The sequence below is a fragment of the Leptidea sinapis genome, chromosome 42, assembly GCF_905404315.1.
Source record: "Leptidea sinapis chromosome 42, ilLepSina1.1, whole genome shotgun sequence".
Taxonomy (NCBI): Eukaryota; Metazoa; Arthropoda; class Insecta; order Lepidoptera; family Pieridae; genus Leptidea; species Leptidea sinapis.
Window position 1 is genome coordinate 8,977,130 of NC_066306.1, and position 18,804 is coordinate 8,995,933.

An 18,804-nucleotide genomic window follows, 5' to 3' on the forward strand; every position below is an offset into this window, starting at 1 on the left:
GGGTCCCATCTGCACAATTCCACTTGAAGATCAAAATAGTGTTAATGCCGAGTGGTATTCTACCATTAGTTTACCCAGGGTATTAAAAATAGTTCGCGAAAGACGACCAAAAAGGCCGCGTTCCTCACATCATGACAACGCTACTTCACACACGGCCAACAAAACTAAGTCATTTTTAGCTTCCGAAAAAGTACAATTCGTCACCTATCCTGCACATAGCCTCGACCTAGCACCCTGTGATTTCTGTATTTTCCCCAAAATCAAAGATTTGATGAGAGGTTTCACTTTAACCAATTCCGAAAAGGCAGTGATAGCATTCAATCAGCACGTAGAAAACATGCCTTCAGACCTGTGGTCCTCCTGTTTTAAAAAATGGTTCGATCGCATGAAAAATGTTTAAAAAGTATAGGAGAGTATTTTGAAAAGCAATAAACATATTATTTTGGTTATAACACGTTGTTTTTTTAAGTTACGCAAAACTTTTGTGACCTACGTTATTGGTACAAAGACATTTTTTAAATTTAAAAAAAAAAAAGTAAAATTGCATATAATATATATATTATAGAACACACAAAAGAAAATAATTTTTAATATAAAATAATTAATACAAAGCAAATAGTGTATTCAATAAACTTTATCTTATTATATGTTACATTTTATTCATTAAAAGTAACTACCATAAGGAATCGGACATTTACATTTTCAAAGTCAACACTTTCCAGATACAATTGTTTTCTGTTAAGCAAATTATTTTATTGAATATAATTTTAATAACTCATACATTCATTGTAAGACAAATACTTTTCAAGAGTGGTGAGATACTAACGATAATCAGAAACATGATATATCAGATGATGTTGAGAAAAAAACATTATCTACTAAGTAAAATTTAGTTATGATTTACGTGCGGATGCTTGGATCAGACGTATACTAGTATTGTATCGTATAGAGTCTATACTATAGACGAACTCACAGCTCGATAATGTGTGACCAAATTTTGTCAATGTGTGCGTAGTTGGTTTAATATTCAAAATACTGAGGAGCTACTTCCAAGCGTCGCTACATCGGTTACAGTTGAAATACTATTATGTCCTGTGGCTATCGTTATGGGGCACTGCAGCCGATATTAATACCAAATATTGTGCTGCAGAAGAGGGCTATTCGCTCGATTAATAACCTAGGTCCTAAAGTATCATTAAGAGGAAAATTTAAAGAAATAAACATTTTGACTGTTGCTTCTCAATACATTCTCGGTAATGTTTTGTATATTCATAACCACATTAGGAATTTGCTAGAAACTGCAACAATCATAATGTTAACACGATGAACAAAGATAAACTTGTTATGCCTACTACTCGGTTACGTCGAGTGATGTGAAGTGACGATAACGACAAAATATGTGATACGAAATTCAAAAGAATTGTTAAAAAACGTTTGTGTGGTAAAGGTTATAATAACATAAATTATTTTCTTAATGATATCACAGACCACGGGAATGGAGAGAAGACATTAGGCTCTTTAATCATAAAAATATATAAGTATATAAATTTTATCGTACAATTTGACATTATATCCATATTTGTATTTAAAAAAAGCCTGCTGATTTTCTCGCGGGTGGTAGTTTCCGACGTTCAATAAGTGATTTTAAAAATAGTAGAATTTGATTAGAGCCTAATTGTATAGCGCGGAAATAAGAAACGGAAAGGCGGACACACGGACCTGTCGGCGCTTGCTCTAACTAAAGAAAGAGTCGCGTACTCAACGGAGTTATATTCATACTACATATTTTATTCATAGGTATATTTATTCAATAATTAAGTAACCAATTTAATTACATAATTTACACCGAGTACTCGACTATAATATCGTTACTGTCTCACCACTCATACTTCATAATCAAACAATATTTCTAATAATTTAATATAACTTCATTAACACTGTCACCTCTCAGTCTTACACATTACCGTTTGATAAATAGATTATATTAATATTAACACACAACGAAATATTCCACGTGTAAAGCTGTCGATATAATAATGTCACAATATTTACTACACAGTGTTGCCACACGTCATAACTGGTGTTACTGTTCACAGGAAAAGTTCACTCACTGACGGGACATTTCTTTGCACGACCCGACCTCAGGGTAGCGATGTCTTTACACTGAAAATAGATGTTAAATGAGAAAAGATCATAAGTATCTTTTAACAAAACTACAGCAAAAAATGCTTGATTTAGGCGTATTTTCGTAAATCAACAATAACTTAACACAATGGTGCGTTACCAAAATTCGTGATGATTTACTATAAAATATCTCTCGTACATCGGTAAAGACTTTTCACTTGAAAAATGTTACGATGCATTGTCCTCTCGCCCGCACGGCATACAGTTATCGGTTTAACGTGAAACTCTGCTAAAACCAACTTGACACGAGCTTTGCTTCAACACCAAGCATTCTAAGGAATTGTAGACTCGCCAAGCGAAGGAACGAAAGCGAGCCTTGAACGTACCATTCATATGATTGGTTGAATTTTTACTGGATTGGATTGATCCGTGTGCCAGCACTGTATTTTAGGGAAGAATAAAACAAACGATCCGACTGATCAAAATTTTCCTGCAATATCAGAGTTATCACAAAAGATACTCTTTTATAAAATTGTAACTGTCATATAAGAAAAGAAACAAGTAACATAGGTTAAGATAATCATGATAGTAAGTGAATGTTTAAAAAACTCACTCAACCACGATGATGATAAAAGTTGCAGATTTCTGATATTCTTTAGGATGTAGAAATGGACTTGAAAGAAGATTGTCCAAGAATTAGTATTTTAGTTGCCATCTCCTACCGAAGGTCGGTAATATTAGTGCTATTTTTATCTTTGGCACAGCAGCTCGGAACAGGGATCCTGTGCCGAGGTTGTACAATGTCCGGAGATTCTTAAGTCACGAAGTACGCCTTCTTTCGGGTGGACGCTTTCGCTGGATTTTCCCTTGCATGATGAGTTGAAGAAAGAATGAAAAATTAGAAGAGTTAATCTCTCAAAAACAAACGTTTTTTAATATTTTAATTTATGTTCTTATGATAATGTATTAAATTATTGTATCGTAAATATTTTAGACGTGGAAAAGTGTATTGTATATACCTACTTTCAATAAATTGTTTTGATTGATTGATAAGGAAATATAATTTTATGTAAATATTATTGTTAAACATTAGAAGGTAGTTTTTTATGAATTAAAGTGACACGACAAGCTAGACGCCAATTACAATCCAAGCTGCATAGGTTTACTAAAAACCAAAAATTCTGAGCGGCATCACAATTGTTTTTATTATCATGAGACAAAAATGAAATCTTATTAGACCAGTAACTTCACTAGCCATAGCGTCTTTCAAATCACGATAATGCTTTCACATTACTCATTCGCGACAGAAAAAGGTGCCGCGGTTATGCCCACCTCGGTAAACCTAATCTAAAAATAATGCATCTAGAAATGACGTGGGCATTTATCGCCAATATATTTGAATTTTGACCATCTCGTTCAAATGAATGTTAATTAAATATATTTAAACAGTTTCACTTAACTTCAATTGGTGTAGGTACCTACTGATAATCGAAGGTCTCTCATCAGGTGAGCGTGATCAATTCACAGTCTCGCTCATTATCGCCCCACCCTATCAAGGCGCTCGGTGCGAGCTCAAGCATGCAGTGCTAGAATGGCCGCGACCGCGATCTAATCACACTCGTCGGTACAGTTCAACGAGAGTGATGCCGTTTAAATATAATTATTTGATGTCTCACGAGAGATTTATCTAAATACCCACTTAGCCAGGGATTGTCAAAAAATTTTGGGCAAAAGACCCCTTTTCCAAAAAACTGATACCTCAGACATTTTTTTTAATTTCTTTACTTGCCGAGTATTTCATCTTCTGCACACTTATCGACTCGTTGAGTTTTTAAAAGTTGATACATTCATACTTCCTACTAAAATTAGTCACTCTTGGAAGAAATTGGTACGTCTAATAGGTAGTGACACATTCTTATATGATATTTTAGGATATCCTAAGCCCTGCATAATAAGGGCTGAATAATAAATAATAAGGGCTGAGAATTTCATAAAACTGGAGGAACTTTGGTCTAATATGCAAATAAATTATTCAATTTGCAACTTATGCTCGACTGCTACCCTTCATAAATGAGGAAGAATAGTTCGTTAATAAAATTATGGCAGGCATCTCTTTTGTGATTCTATAGCTGGTATAAAGACGCTGAAATATTAAGTTTGGTTTTATCACGCAACATCTTATATAAAGGAGAGGTACTGACTTCGTATAAAATGTTAATGTAGGTATTTGAATAATAAACAAGAATATATACCTATAATGGTGAAGGAAATGTTTAACACGAGATGGATAATAATGAGATGAAGATGTTTTATTATAATTATATCAACGGACTTTCCTTATCCCTTATTGCTATGATTGACTGTTATTAAAATCTTTTTCCTTTGAGTTTTCTACGAAAAGCTTCCAAGCTTAAATCAAATAAAATAACTCAGATATTATTAAATTATTTAGCCTTTTTGATTGCTTCAACTGAAATAGCAACCATTATATAATATTTGTTTTATTTTTTGTGATAACAATCAGTAAGATTTCCTATATGTTAAGAGATCAACATGATCTGTGTAAATGAAATCCTATTTTGTAATTCATTCACATATAATAACATCTTCAATAATAAAGTATGTGTCACCCAGTAAGGTGCATTGTGTTTTTGTAATATCTATGAAAAGCCATTAAATTGTCTTAATAACTTTAATTATATTTATTTATAAGTCTTCTAACATCTATCATAATATCTACATCCATCTCGTGTGTAAAAAAACAACTCAGACTTAGTAATAGCTTCCTTTTTCCAGTCGTTTCTCCAGGTACGATGTTATGCGGAGCTTCATACGAGCCATAATTATGTACATTATTTATAACTCGTATACTTGATGCAAATATTATAAAGAAGACATGCACAATTCATTTTGGTGAATGTTAGTTATATTTCATGTTAGTAGGACAACGTACTCACATTGTTACTCAAATAGTTTGGTGCTCCGCTTTTGTTACCTTTTTATCTTTTCCGTGTACCTGCAGGGAGGAAAATACTTTCATAGCTCACATTCTCAAAAAATACAGTTTTATGAGTGATTAATATTGTGAATGATTAGTAAGCAGTGATTGTGTTAAAGCTTGTATTGTTTTGACAGTGTATCATGCATTTTGAAGTCATAATATACGTACGTGTTCTGGTTATGAGAGCCAGAATGAGACGCGGTCGGCGGCAGGAATCTCGCGAAACGCCTCTGGAGAAGCAGTTGGCGGAATGTTTGTCTAAACTGTCTCGACATCGAGCAGTAAAGTATGAAGTTGATTGCTCCATTCAGTAACGCCAGGAAATCCATCAGCTCTCCAAACAATCCATAACATCGTTTGAAGAAGCACGCTCCTAACAAGCCACTCATGAGCCCCAAAATGCCCTGCGGTAGTTCAGTTACCAGAAACAGTAATAACACAGCGAGCAGCATCTTAGTTGTTCTGTCAGTTCTCTTATCGGCTTTGTGCTGTCTCTTCACCATCTTTTCAGCAGCCGGACACGCGCTGTTATTTCTCAAGTTTTTCTGATGTTGATTGGCGTTGTAGAGAGCTCGGATCAACCAAATACTTATAACAGTGAGTATCGAGCACGGCAATAGTTTGATGAGTACTCCGTGAACCCAGAAATTGATCTGATACAAGCTTCCTTGACTGTCGGAGTCGACGTGGTAAGCTATGTCGGCGTGTCCGTAAACGTCGCTGACATTCTGTGTGTGAATGTCAAATACCTGCAGAACGAATAAAGAAAATTAATTCTGATTCTATGATCATTGATATGGTATTCTAATTGAGACATTCAATGTAGTTGTATTTGTTTAATAATTTTACTCATTGTTATTAATATAGCTTATGTTGATGAGGAAATACTGTTAAGAGGATTCATATTATGACAAAACAAAAATACAATTTCGTTACAAGATGACAGATAAGCCCGCGGTACTGAGCAATCGCGAGCAGTTTTTTGGTGAATTTTGTTGTTTATGTTTATTTAAAAATATTAAGAATTACTTTTTTGTCCAGAAAATTAATTTCCCTATTCAACGACGTAAATATTATTCCAAAATAATTATCCAGTATTGAGCTAGCTCGACAGTAGAAATTAATAGAGACACATTCAGAAATTTTTGTGACATAAAAAAAACTTTAAATTTAAACATCCTGCTTAGGTGTTCATTATCTCGTTTTGAATTTTTCTTTTCATATTATGTTCCGTTTAATGTCCTTTAGAATCCTCTTAACAATATTATTTATTTAACTAGAAATTTAATTGTATTTATTTTTTTCCACATAAAAACAGATCTGTTCTACTTCACTTAGTTTGAAGATTTATTATCATGCCATAGAACGACGAATAATTGTGAAGAGAATGTGAAATATTTATCATAACCCATAATAGATCTGCTAAAATATTATATAAATTCAGATAAAGTGACTGCTTATATTAATATAATGTAGATTTACGAAGAACTGCTCACCATAAACGTTGGAATGCATAATATCGGAGGAAGAATAAAGCTACTTAAAATTGCAACACTGCATCGTCTTTCTGTACATAAGATGTGACTTCTATCTGAGTATCTGCAAATAATACAAGTTACATAATTATTAAATTGGTATTTAATTGGGTGAAATATTTTTTGTACATATTGTGTGAATTGATAAAGATAAACCAATTTTTCAGTACGTAGGTAGTTCTATATTTAATAAGTAAAAGTTAGACAAAATAAGAGCCAAGCTCAACATTAAAAATCAAACCCACGAGTGTAATTTACTTGTTAAAAATTAAGTACCTTTTTATTTTAATTACTTCATAATGAAAACGATACATAAATACAGATTTTATATTTGAATGAAAACTCTCGTTGTAATTAAGATTTACGATTGTCCAAAGCATTAATTTTGTCTACATTGAACATGAACTTTGCTGCTTCATTAAAAAAGAAATTAATATTTCAAGAGGGGCAGTAAAAATATAACTCTTACAGTCTGAATGACGATATTCCCTGGAACGAGTTTTATCGTACTTTTTATACAGTACTCGTGTTCAGTGAGAGTGAAAACAACTACTTACTTTATAGCAATGTAGCGCCATATAGCCAACGAAAGTGTTAGACATATTGAAGCCGTATGTAATATTTGGGCAAAATGCATATGGAATAGCAAATATACAGCCCAAGAATAAGAAAAGTCCAACGTTTCTGGTAAAACCTGAAAGAGAAAACTATATTTTATTTAGTAAAAGTATGAAAAAGTGACGTGACCATCAATAGCCGCATTTAAATGAAATGCCCTGCCCATAAATTACAACGTACTGCAATCAGATTTTCAGCTTGATTGAAACCAAAATTCTAAGTGGCATTGCAATAATCTAATGTTTGTTGAACAAACGAATCTCCAAAAGTTCCTTATTGATCGTTTTGAAATTTTAGTACAACACTGTATTTATATAGAACCATGTTTTTATTAATGTAACACTAACGATATTTCAGGATATTATTCCGTACTCGACACTCTTCCTAAGTATGTAACAATTAGGTTCTTAATTTTTTAACAATTTTCTGTACCAATACCAATGAAGTACAGATACATTTTTTTTAAGGAAATGCAGGATAAACGAGCCTACGGGTCACCTGGTGTTAAGTGATCACCGCCGCCCACATTCTCTTGCAACACCAGAGGAATCACAGGAGCGTTGCCGACCTTTAAGGAACCGACCGCTTTTTTGAAGGTTTTCAAGGAAGCTCATTCCGCAGCTTTGTTATACGTGGAAGAAAGCTCCTTGAAAACTGCACTGTGGAGGATCGCCACACATCTAGATGGTGGGGATGATATCCTAACTTGTGGCGTGTCGTGCGAAGGTGGAATTCGGCGGCAGAAATCAGGTGAAACAGCTCTTCAGAACACTCCCCATGATAAATGCAGTAGAAGACTCACAATGAAGCAACGTCTCTACGCAACGTCAAGTGATCCAGCCGTTCACAGAGCACTGGGTCCCTGACAATTCGAGCAGCTCTGCATTGCACGCGGTCAAATGGATCTGATACTGGAGTGCGGCAAACCAGTGATGTCAGCTCCGTATGTGGCCGGACCTGCACTTTGTAGAGCGCTAGAATGTGGGCCGGCTTCAAGTATTCACTTCAACATACTTCATCCGATCAATTGGAATATTTACAGTTAAATGTAGGTATCTTTTGTGAAGATTGTTGTGCTGTCAACTTCAATATCGGTTGAATGATCCCTATAAATTGTTATCATGCTATATTTGAACACGGAACAGTACTTGCTGTATTCATAAGTGGCAGGACGCTGTCTGCTGGGTTCAGCTCATCAGAAAAATATTTTAATGCTTCATCTATGTAAGTACCCTCACGTCTTGCTCTCTTACAAGTCACACCACCATTGTTATTTCAGCGATATTTCCAGTATTATGGAATGAACCCATCAAATATGATGTTAGGCATATTGTGTTATCGACTTGGCGCACCACACCACAATTATTAGTTTCGATGATCGTGAAATTTTTTTGGAGTTAATCAAGCAATCAGTTGAGAGGAGACTATCAACAAATATTTTTCACGGACAATGGCGATCTCATTAGGAATATCTCTATAGCTAGTCATCGCTGACTAATAATCCGACACTTCAACGTGCGCATTGCTTCTGGAATGATCAATTGCATAGTAAATTGGTTTGGATGCTTCATTAGTTTGTTAGTATATAACATCATCTTGGTATTTTCTTATTTTCACATTGTTTAAAGATGTACTTTGTTGCAGTTGGAGTCACATGTTCAAACGTACAGTTCAATTCTATGGATCAATGGATTTAATATGATCCTATATATTAGCAGTTATTTTTCCAGTGCGGTCTTCCGTCGGTTTTCCAGTTTGGAGTTCCGTCTAAGTGTTCAATATATACCCCTTTATTTAAGGTGGTGGATCGTGGAAATAATATCTTTATAGTTCCAGTAGTGAAACATTTTATCTAGAAACTCCTAAAGAGTTTCATCGGTGAAGGTCAATTAAAATTAAAACAATCTTAAAAGTATAAGCCTCATAGAGAGTCGTACCATGTATTTATAGATGGAGAATGGCACGTACTCCAGCATCACGAACACGTCTGCGACGGCGAGCCACTTGAGTAGCCGGTTGATGGGTGCGGCGGCCATGTCCCGTCTCGTCAGTACTGCTACGTTCATGGTGTTAGCTATAACGCCTATTGTACAAACCTACAACATAATTAAATATATAGGAACCAGACTGTTGGTTCTGATTCAGCATATCACTATGGACACAATGCAATCATTAATTATTTTGACAATTTTTCATGACAATTTTAATTTAATTTAATTTGACAATAACGATACGATACGGATATATCGAATATATTGAAATGAGCAGTTCTATATATTAAATGTATATATTGGGGGCGAAAGAAACTTATTTACAACTAATAGATACGACACAAACGCAAGTTTTCGTGCACAGTGTTTAGAATCTCTTAAAAATGACGAGTACTTTATATTAATACTTTTAATGATAATTATTGGTTTTTTAAGAGTTGAACTATATGTATGTGTTTATCTCTTGTGTATATTTCATCTGTGGCTAATGTAGTTGGTCTTACCATAAATTAAGGTTAATATTTAAAAGTTAGTTATAGTAAATGTCGTTGTGTTACTTACTGTTACAGTACTGGTCCTAATAAAGAAAATAAATGCAAAATATGTTCTTTGGTTTTGGTTTTTCTGAGTTTTTGGACCAAGTTGAGCTCGATCTGACCAAGATCCTTCTTTTAGTGAATAGTTTCTGCCTTGCGGCTTCATCATTAAGTCACTTTGTAACATTTTAATTAGATTCTTAAAAATTTGGTTGTTTATTATCGCTTAAGTTCTTAATAAAAAAAATTAGGAGTTCTCACAACTCCTAATTTTTATGATGATACCAGCTGTATGAAATATGTTATATATAATAAATTGGTTAGGTTTTTGAAGTCCAATTTACATTTTTTGTTGAGACACATTGTCTTATTGTTATCAGTTAAATATGGTTTTGCGTATGGTATATTCAATTTGATCAAACAATGAAAGGTGATTCACCTAAAATATTTGTAACAATCGATTGAAAATATATCTCAGATTGAACCTTATTAAATATTTGATACTAAAATAAACTATCAGTTTCAATGTATTGGATATTTTTTATTTCAATTTTATATGTGAATTTGTATGATTTATTATTATTTATTTCACCTTCACAACTTTAGTATTGTCTTCTACGTTTTTTGTTCACATTTCTTTACCAAAACATAATTGTCTTGCTCCATTTTTCCAAATGCTAAATAGTAGTAGTAGACTTTACACCAGTAGAGCTAGTATTACGTCATCGTTGTCATATTAGATGGTGTGCTCATCGAAATATTCCAGATATCTATCCTGACATACTTGAGCAGAGCGAACGAGTTATGTAGAGTTGTGAGTAAAGCGAAGGATTCTCGCCGGCCATTTATTTAAATAAATGTGTAACATTCGCCTTAATAAAAGAAAATTCTAAATTCTTACAGAATCAATAATACAAGTCCCAGTGCTATACTCGGTGGCGTCACTTTCCGCAGCCATCTTAGCCACAGCTAAAGTTTCATAATTTGATTTTTCTCTTTCCACGACTTATTACAATGAGCTTTAATCATATTTTTTCTATGATATATAGTTTTAGATTGGAGCCATTCGATAGTTTCAGCTTTCGGCAATGTGTAAGGATAGTTTCTTACCTTCGACAGTGGTAAGGGGAATTATCTGCTACTAACTATTAAATACATATAAAACATGGAAGCAGTCTTGTCATACTATCTACCGTTGATTATTCTGATTATTCAAAATTTCTCACCATTAGTCACAATACAATAAACTGTCAATGAATTGTAAAAACAGTGTTATTAGTACTGACTCTAGGTCTACACCGATATTAGGATGTGTTTTATAAGTTATTTTGTCATGCGCCCAGCTTGATTTACGTGATTGATTCTCAGCATGACATAATTACGGTAATTGGTTAGCGCGCTTGACATAATATCACATGTTGTCAATGTTTGTCAGTTACGGGGACGATGTATGCGTTATGTAATATGTGATTCCCCTGGTGCTACAAGAGCATGTGGGCGGCGGTGATCACATCATCAGTGACCCGTAAACTTGTTTGTCCTCCTCTTCAATATTCTTAATTATTCTAGAAAAAAAAAAAAAATATATATATATATATATATATATATATATATATATATATATATAAGTATTATCTTTTATAAACGCGAGTGTTACAAAGGGGGATGCCCATCAGCCATACCAACTTCGGCTACGAGTGCACACATAGAAAAGTATATGGGGATTACAATATGAACTATGAATAAGAAAATAGTTAGGACTTTGGTTTAAAAAAAGAATGGATTTTTAAGAAGAAAAAAATGTGTACAAATAACACATGACAGAAGTGAAACTTCTTTGGAAAACTAATTTTTAAATCTCATTTATATTAATTATCCTAATCTGTTCTCTAAACCAAATGTTAATGATGTTCTACTTACTCTTATCCACGCGCTAAGCCTGCACGATACAACTTCATGTCAAACAATATTGATATCGTATCCGAAGTTCTCGGGGGTGCAGAGAACGAATTTGGTATAATTTTTGAAATCCAAGATGGCCGCCGCGTAAATTTATGATTTCAACAATATCAATATTGTATCCGAGGTTCTCGAGGTTGCAGCGAACGAATTTGGGCCGCCGCGCAAAATTATGATTTCAACAATGTGGGTATCGTATCCGAGATTCTCGAGGGTGCAGAGAACGATTTTGGAATCATTTTTTAAATCCAAGGTGGCCGCCGCGCAAAATTATGATTTCAAAAATATGGATATCAAATTAGAGATTAGAATATAAATATAAAACACTTACTTGTATGCATGTCTATAATAATAAATAGCTTTAATTTAATATGGAATTTTCTTTTTCTTAAGCCTACCCAATTTCTGTGAAGTTGTAAATAATAGAAAAATTATATATCATAAACAAGTTTGACTTCTCTATATATCTATCTTCTATATATATTTTAAATATATTATTTTTTTTATAAAAGAAGAAAAATAAGTTTTTTAGTATAAGTAAATTACTATGCGAGAAAGCCTAAAATGTGCATTCCCTTTTAAATAAAATACTTTTTAAAGGAAGAAAACGTCGGGTTTAATTAATAATAATAAAAAACGTAACATTTCCGCAAATAACTTATCAAGTACAGTTACAATTACATTAACAGTAACATTTTAGAATATATTTACATAAAAGTGAGAATTTCGAGTGTTTCTTGATTTAAAATTATTCTGTTATTCAATGTCGTATAATTTAATAATTTTGGATTTTTTACATGATTGTACAGGATGGAAACATTTTTTCAAACAAACCTTAGTGCCCGTGTTGATAAAAATATACAAACAAGTAACAACTGCAAAACAATTGGTGACTCAGAAACAGACCATAATGTTTAATATTGGTTGAGTGTTATTTAAAGGAATATATAATGTGATTGAAGCTTGGAACGCACTGGAAACATATTATGATATTATCGACATATTACGTTATTCTTAAACATTTTCCACTTTGCACTTTCATGGTATTACGTAATACGCACTCGGATCGATTTCAAATTAAAAACACATTGGTTGACAGATACGCCAAACCACCGAAATCTTTAAAATCAGTTTGTGAAAATATAGTTGTTCTGTTGCAAACAAAAACTCTATGCAATCTACACAATTTAATTTAGAATTTCGTTTCCTTAACATCTTGACTGTTGCTTCTCAATATATTTTTGATAATGTAATGTATATTCATAGTCACATAAGTGAATTTGCCAAAAACTGTCATAACCATAATGTTAACCCCAGGAACAGACATAAACTGATGATGCCTACTACTCGGCTAAGTCGAGTTAGGAAGTCTTTTGTGGGGCGATGTATATGCTTTTACAACAAGATCCCAGAAAATGTTGAATACAAAAGTATTACTTTATTCAAAAGAATTGTTAAAAAACGTTTGTGTGGTAAAGGTTACTATAACATAAATGACTTTCTTAATGATACCACAGATTGGGAATGGAGCGACCGCCCTCAGGCTATTAAATAATAAGTTTAATTGTACAATGTTACTTCGTAAATGTTACTTTAATTGTAAAACATATTTTTGATGAAAAAAAAAGCCCGCTGAGTTTGTTGCGCCCATTCTTCTCAGACCTGAGGCATTCATTTTGGAATGGGTGGTAGTTTTTTGACTTTCAATAAGTGATTTCACATCCTATTTTGAATAAAAATATTTGAATTTGAATTTACTACAAAACCGAACATTTACCCAATTATTTGTTTAATTGTGTCCAGTAATTGACAGTTTTTATCTAGCATAGTTGCGACACATTTTATTTTGTGTGCTCATTATTTTTGTTACTTTGACTGTCAAGAGTATTTCAACTCGTAAAGTCTGGTGTTGTCATGTTAATTAGCCTTAAAGTGGACCTACTGCAATTGAGGACAGGAATGTCTTCGTCTTCTATGTATAATGCCGAAAAAAGATCTAGGCTAAACTTGTAGGATAGAATAAACCGTAAAAGTTTCTTTCTACAACCAGATCGTTAAAAAGGTTTTTGAAACTTTGTTGGCATAAAACAAGTTCCAAAAACCCAGTTTAAACCTTTGTTTGAAATACTAGTTTTGCAGTAGTGGAACGAATTATAATTTTGTGTCTAAGTACTAGGAGATACACATTTTTAAATAGGACGAGCTTAAAAGAGTAAAAAGAAAATAACAGGAAAACAAAAAACGACCACAGATACCGTCCCACAAGAAGGCAAAATAAAAAATGAAGTCTGTTTGTAACTTTTTTTCTTCGTATTTCGTATTTCCGAATTTAGTTAATTTTGTTGAAGGTTAATCTTAAACATTATTTAGAAATAAATAACGATTTTAACAATAAAAGATTTGACATTTCAAATAATAAAGCTTTACTGCCGTGCCTGCTAAACTTAAAATGAAAGCATGAAATGTTATTAAAATAATACCGACGAGACATTAAGGATAACACACGGACTAGTAAAAAAAGAAGGACTCCGCGCCGTGATATTAGCAAATTAAGCACCTTTGTGCTAGTGTGTGTGTGGTTACGGGGGATACCAGTTACACAATTTTTTTCTCCCTTAAATAATCATATATCCAGAAATACTTTTATATTATTGTTTTTAGACAACGCACGGCATTTTTAAAATATTTTATTGCGAGGCAAATTGATCTGTCACAGACGATGGCAAATCTCATAATGGCGGCCGATCGGCTTGTATTAGTCTGTGTGCGTGGGGGGCTATGTATTTACACGTTTACCGTTTTGCTTTGTGGCTTCACTGTTAGGTAAGGTGAAATGGAGTCCTTCTTTTTTTACTCATCCGTATGATAACAAAATCATTTGAGCGTTCCATTACAGAATTGAGTAGACATCAATAATATTTTTAGTAAGTGGAAGTCGACATATCACTTTTCTCCCTTGATTAATGGATGAACATTATCGAAGGGTGTTGGCAACGTGTCGAGTTCGGTCTTGTGTATGGAGTTGTGTTGTATACAGATATAATGGATTGGAATTAATAATCAATGTCATACAATTACATCAATTAGGAATAAATTCATATTATTATCGTGTTTCAATCATCAAAATCTATTATAATTTTTTTTGTCTAGTAGGTTTGTTTAAATTTATTATGAATGATAGTACCTATAGGTATATTTCTTTCAGTGTTAACAAACAATTTAAAAGTGAATACAAAGTCAGTATAACTTAATAAGCATGTATCCATCCATACTCTGTGGGAGTCTGTTGTTGGTCAGTTCAGAAGACACCAACACAACATTGGTTTTCAGCAGCCCCCCGTGACATTTGAAGTTGACTGTTGCTGCAGTCTTCCCATCGTAATTAATTTTTGTTGTCAAAGGGAATGAATGAATATCATATGCGGATTTTGTCTTATGTTGAAAATGTATGGAGTTATAAAAAATAATCTATATATATATGTATATAGAAATGAATTGCTGTTCGTATATCTCGCTAAGACTCGAGAACGGCTGGACTGAAATATTTAAGTTTCAAAAAAGTATATTAAAACTTTTGCCTAACAAAAATCATAATGACTATTCCGAAACTGAACTTTTTAAACATTGCAAAATTGTACCGGTGCGAGTACTGATGAAATATTCAATGTTAAAAGAAAACTTTTTCAATACTAAATACTGGGATAAAGTACAACATCTGTATGTACGCGGGCCGTCACTCGGGGCTGTTTATGCGCTCCGAGCGCGCTCAATAGATATGGCGAACGAACGAATGCTTACCTAGTTCCTCGCCTAATTAATGAATTACCCACTGATGTACGGAACTGTATAAATCCTCGTAATATTAAGAAAAAACTGAAATCATACTTTTTAAGTCACTTCAAATAAATATATTTACACAATTTATCCAACTGGCACTAATGTTCTGTAGTTAATGTACCTAGATTTAACTCTTTGTTAGCATAATATATTACAAACCCCTGTGGTTTTTCTGATGCTAGCTTTAAGTATTTTCTTTTGTAAACTTTAATGTAAATAAATAAAAAATAAAAAAAATTGTAATAAATATTAAATCATATTATAATTTGTACGTCTATGTATAAAATACCTTTATTATGGACACTCGGTGGCATTAGGTCCTTTTTTGGTCTTCTTCCAAACATTAAAAATTTGGTGAAAATGTATCATAATTTGTAACAATAATAAATAAAATGAATGTGCAACTTACTATTAAGGCAACGTAACCATGAATCCCATTATAAGTGTCTATAATGTCTCTAAAATCTCCTTCACAATAACCGCATCGGCCTTGTTTCATAGTAATGTTGAGTTTAGCATCGTTCACGACTTTAGCCAACACTGATCCAATATTTTCCTTTCCATTTTCCTTTGAAGCTTGTTCTTTCAACACGGAGAGTATCCTGGACTCGTCGATGCTGTTCAGATCAGATGAGTTGCCAGCCGCGGCGAGAATCTCGTGGAATATATCGAGCAGGGTTTGGGAGTTATTATACATTTTTATATGGAGTGTCTATCTACATTTTATGACGAACAGACCTGGAACAAATTTTTATATTAATTATTAATTTCAATGTCAATTTATTGCAAATCCATAAATACAGTCCTTAAATATAACATTTGTAGTAAATACTATAATTACATAAGGCTACCCAGTTTGGGTGGCGCAATTTGGTCTGAACAGCAGACCGTAGTAGACCGACCCATATTTTTTACTTATTTTCGTTTATTTTTTATTTATTTATTTTCATTTGGCTCGTTTAGGAAATCATTTATGGCATAGTAGCACTTTTGTAATAAAAACTGTTTCAGTATTTTAATAAATTCATTTTCATTATTTATTTGTTTGGCAGATTACTATATATTTTTATAGACATTACATAAGGACTCGATGTATGTAATACTAAATTTGATTGTTGGAGGTTTAATTTATTTGTATATCTTTCGGGAAATCGACGGGGCTAATTTTCTTTCTTTGTGTAATGTGTATTTAATTACGGAGATATGTGCTAACAAACTTGTAAAAATAAAATGTTGCTAAAGTCACAATTATAGAGCTCGCTACATTTATATTTTTAGTCTTCTTGAAAATGTGACCAGGATAGGTCATCGGGTTAACTTAAATAATAACAAAAATTGTGAAAAAAGAAATTAAGTCGTTTCGTCAAGTCCTTCTCGAGATATCCATACCACGCTGATTTTTTGAACCACAGACTAGTGGACGTCCACGATAAATTTTTTAATAAACTTTTTTTTATATTAATACGTATTCTACAATTTAAAAAAGTATCAGGATTATTCATTGTCAGTGTCTCAGCTTTATATTGATGTTCTTTTTATAATGTGTAAGAGTAATAGAAAATCAAAATATATAATTTAAAGAGTGGAAATCGTGTGACCTTGACAGGTCGGTTATAAAGCACAACCTCGCCACTTCGCGTTCGAGGCGTGCAACTTTCACGCAAAATCTAATGTATAAATATAGATACAACTTAACAATGCATGTAGCGTCTTAAGCCTGTTCAAAGTGTTTTATTTAATCATAATCACCAATATTTAGAACCCCTTGATAAAAACCTTAACTAAGTATAAAGCGAAATATCTGTAGAGTTAAGAATTTATAGATTTTGCATCAATTAAATGATGTCTCATCACATTCTTATCATAAATATTAAATTAAGAAAGTACAGTTGTTACTAGTGACTACAAACATTTGTCATGGGACATCCGTATCAAATAAGACGATAATATTGCTTCAATTTAAACGTAGCTTATGTGATTTGAAAGCCATGCAATCCTGAACAGTAAAGTGGTTGATTTAATTTATTCACGGTAATGTTTGATAAGACACTGCACAGAACTTTATCTATATTATTTACATAACAAGAGAAAACTTGTAAGACATCAATATTGACTGTGATCGATGCGTCTTTTAACTCTTCTGCAAGCAATCCTTCTTAGACGATGTATGGCGTCAAATAAAATCTAATGTATTTGTGTTTTCATGTTTTTCAATAATTTATTTGCACAGCATGATAGATATATGGGTACCATAGAGTTGGATTTTTCTGGCGCCAAGCCAGTCTTTCTTGCTTGCCTCCACTTTATGGAATCAATTACCGGCTGGTGTTTTTAAGACTTAAGCACCTTCAAGCATTGACCACACTCCCAACTTAAAGGCCCGCAATGCATCTCTTGACCCCGAATCCAAACCCCGCGCCAGATTCCAAATTCAAATGTAATATTTTGTTATAGGCAAATTATACCATTCTTGAGAAGGTACTGAAGCCCCCCAACAACACCATGTTCAATAACCAAGAATGGTCAAATGCCATGATAATTTGGAGTCTCTAAAACAATCCGTACGATTGGCATTTAAGAATTTTCCCATGGAAAGAGTGCGTGCTTCTTTTGATGATTGGCCTCAACGTATACAGAACTGTATTGCAGCCAATGGAGAACACTTCGAATAAGCTTTTAATATTTTAAATTGTTTTATATTTATGTATTAAACTAACACACTGTTAAAGTAATAAATGTTATTTGCAATTAGAAAAAAAAAGATAATCACTTGACGCCAGGTGACCCGTAAACGTAACGCTCGTTTGTCCTCCTTTTCCATAAAAAAAGTGCTGCTTAGGATTCTTGAAAAGACCAAAAATTCTGAGCGGCACTACAATTACGTTCGTCACCTTGAGAGATAAGATGCTTACACATTAATGCTTCACGGCACGGCACGGCAGAAAAAGGCACCATTGTTGTATCCATAATATAGCCGGCATCCTGTGCAAAGGAGCCTCCCAATTGTATATGCCCTTTGTCGCCTCTTACTACATACACCCTTGGGCCCGGGACTTCCCTATTCTTTTTATGCCCCGAGGAAGCACAGGGCAGGGCATCTTATGGAGAGGCAAGCTCCTAGCTGTATAAGCCCTAATTGTTATGTTAGTTTATACAGTCACAATTCTAACTAACTCTCATCACAGCGTATGATAGCACTCTGC

The 18,804-nt window shown here is 33.4% G+C and overlaps 1 protein-coding gene across 2 annotated transcripts in view; it reads right to left on the minus strand.

Moving 5' to 3' along the window:
* Positions 1–605: 605 nt before the first annotated feature.
* Positions 606–18,804, minus strand: part of LOC126976876 (G-protein coupled receptor dmsr-1-like) — a 39,586-nt gene continuing 21,387 nt past the window's right edge. Inside the window, exons 2-8 of one of the 2 annotated variants that reach the window (XM_050825503.1) lie at positions 16,011–16,339; positions 9,216–9,374; positions 7,218–7,354; positions 6,622–6,724; positions 5,294–5,874; positions 5,082–5,140; positions 606–2,163 (exon numbers count right to left, since the gene is read on the minus strand). In XM_050825503.1, the coding sequence (XP_050681460.1) occupies positions 5,116–5,140; positions 5,294–5,874; positions 6,622–6,724; positions 7,218–7,354; positions 9,216–9,374; positions 16,011–16,298 (1,293 nt within the window). In that variant the 5' untranslated portion in view covers positions 16,299–16,339 and the 3' untranslated portion in view covers positions 606–2,163; positions 5,082–5,115. The remainder of the gene's footprint in view (positions 2,164–5,081; positions 5,141–5,293; positions 5,875–6,621; positions 6,725–7,217; positions 7,355–9,215; positions 9,375–16,010; positions 16,340–18,804) is intronic. The other variant, XM_050825504.1, reaches the window with a different exon arrangement.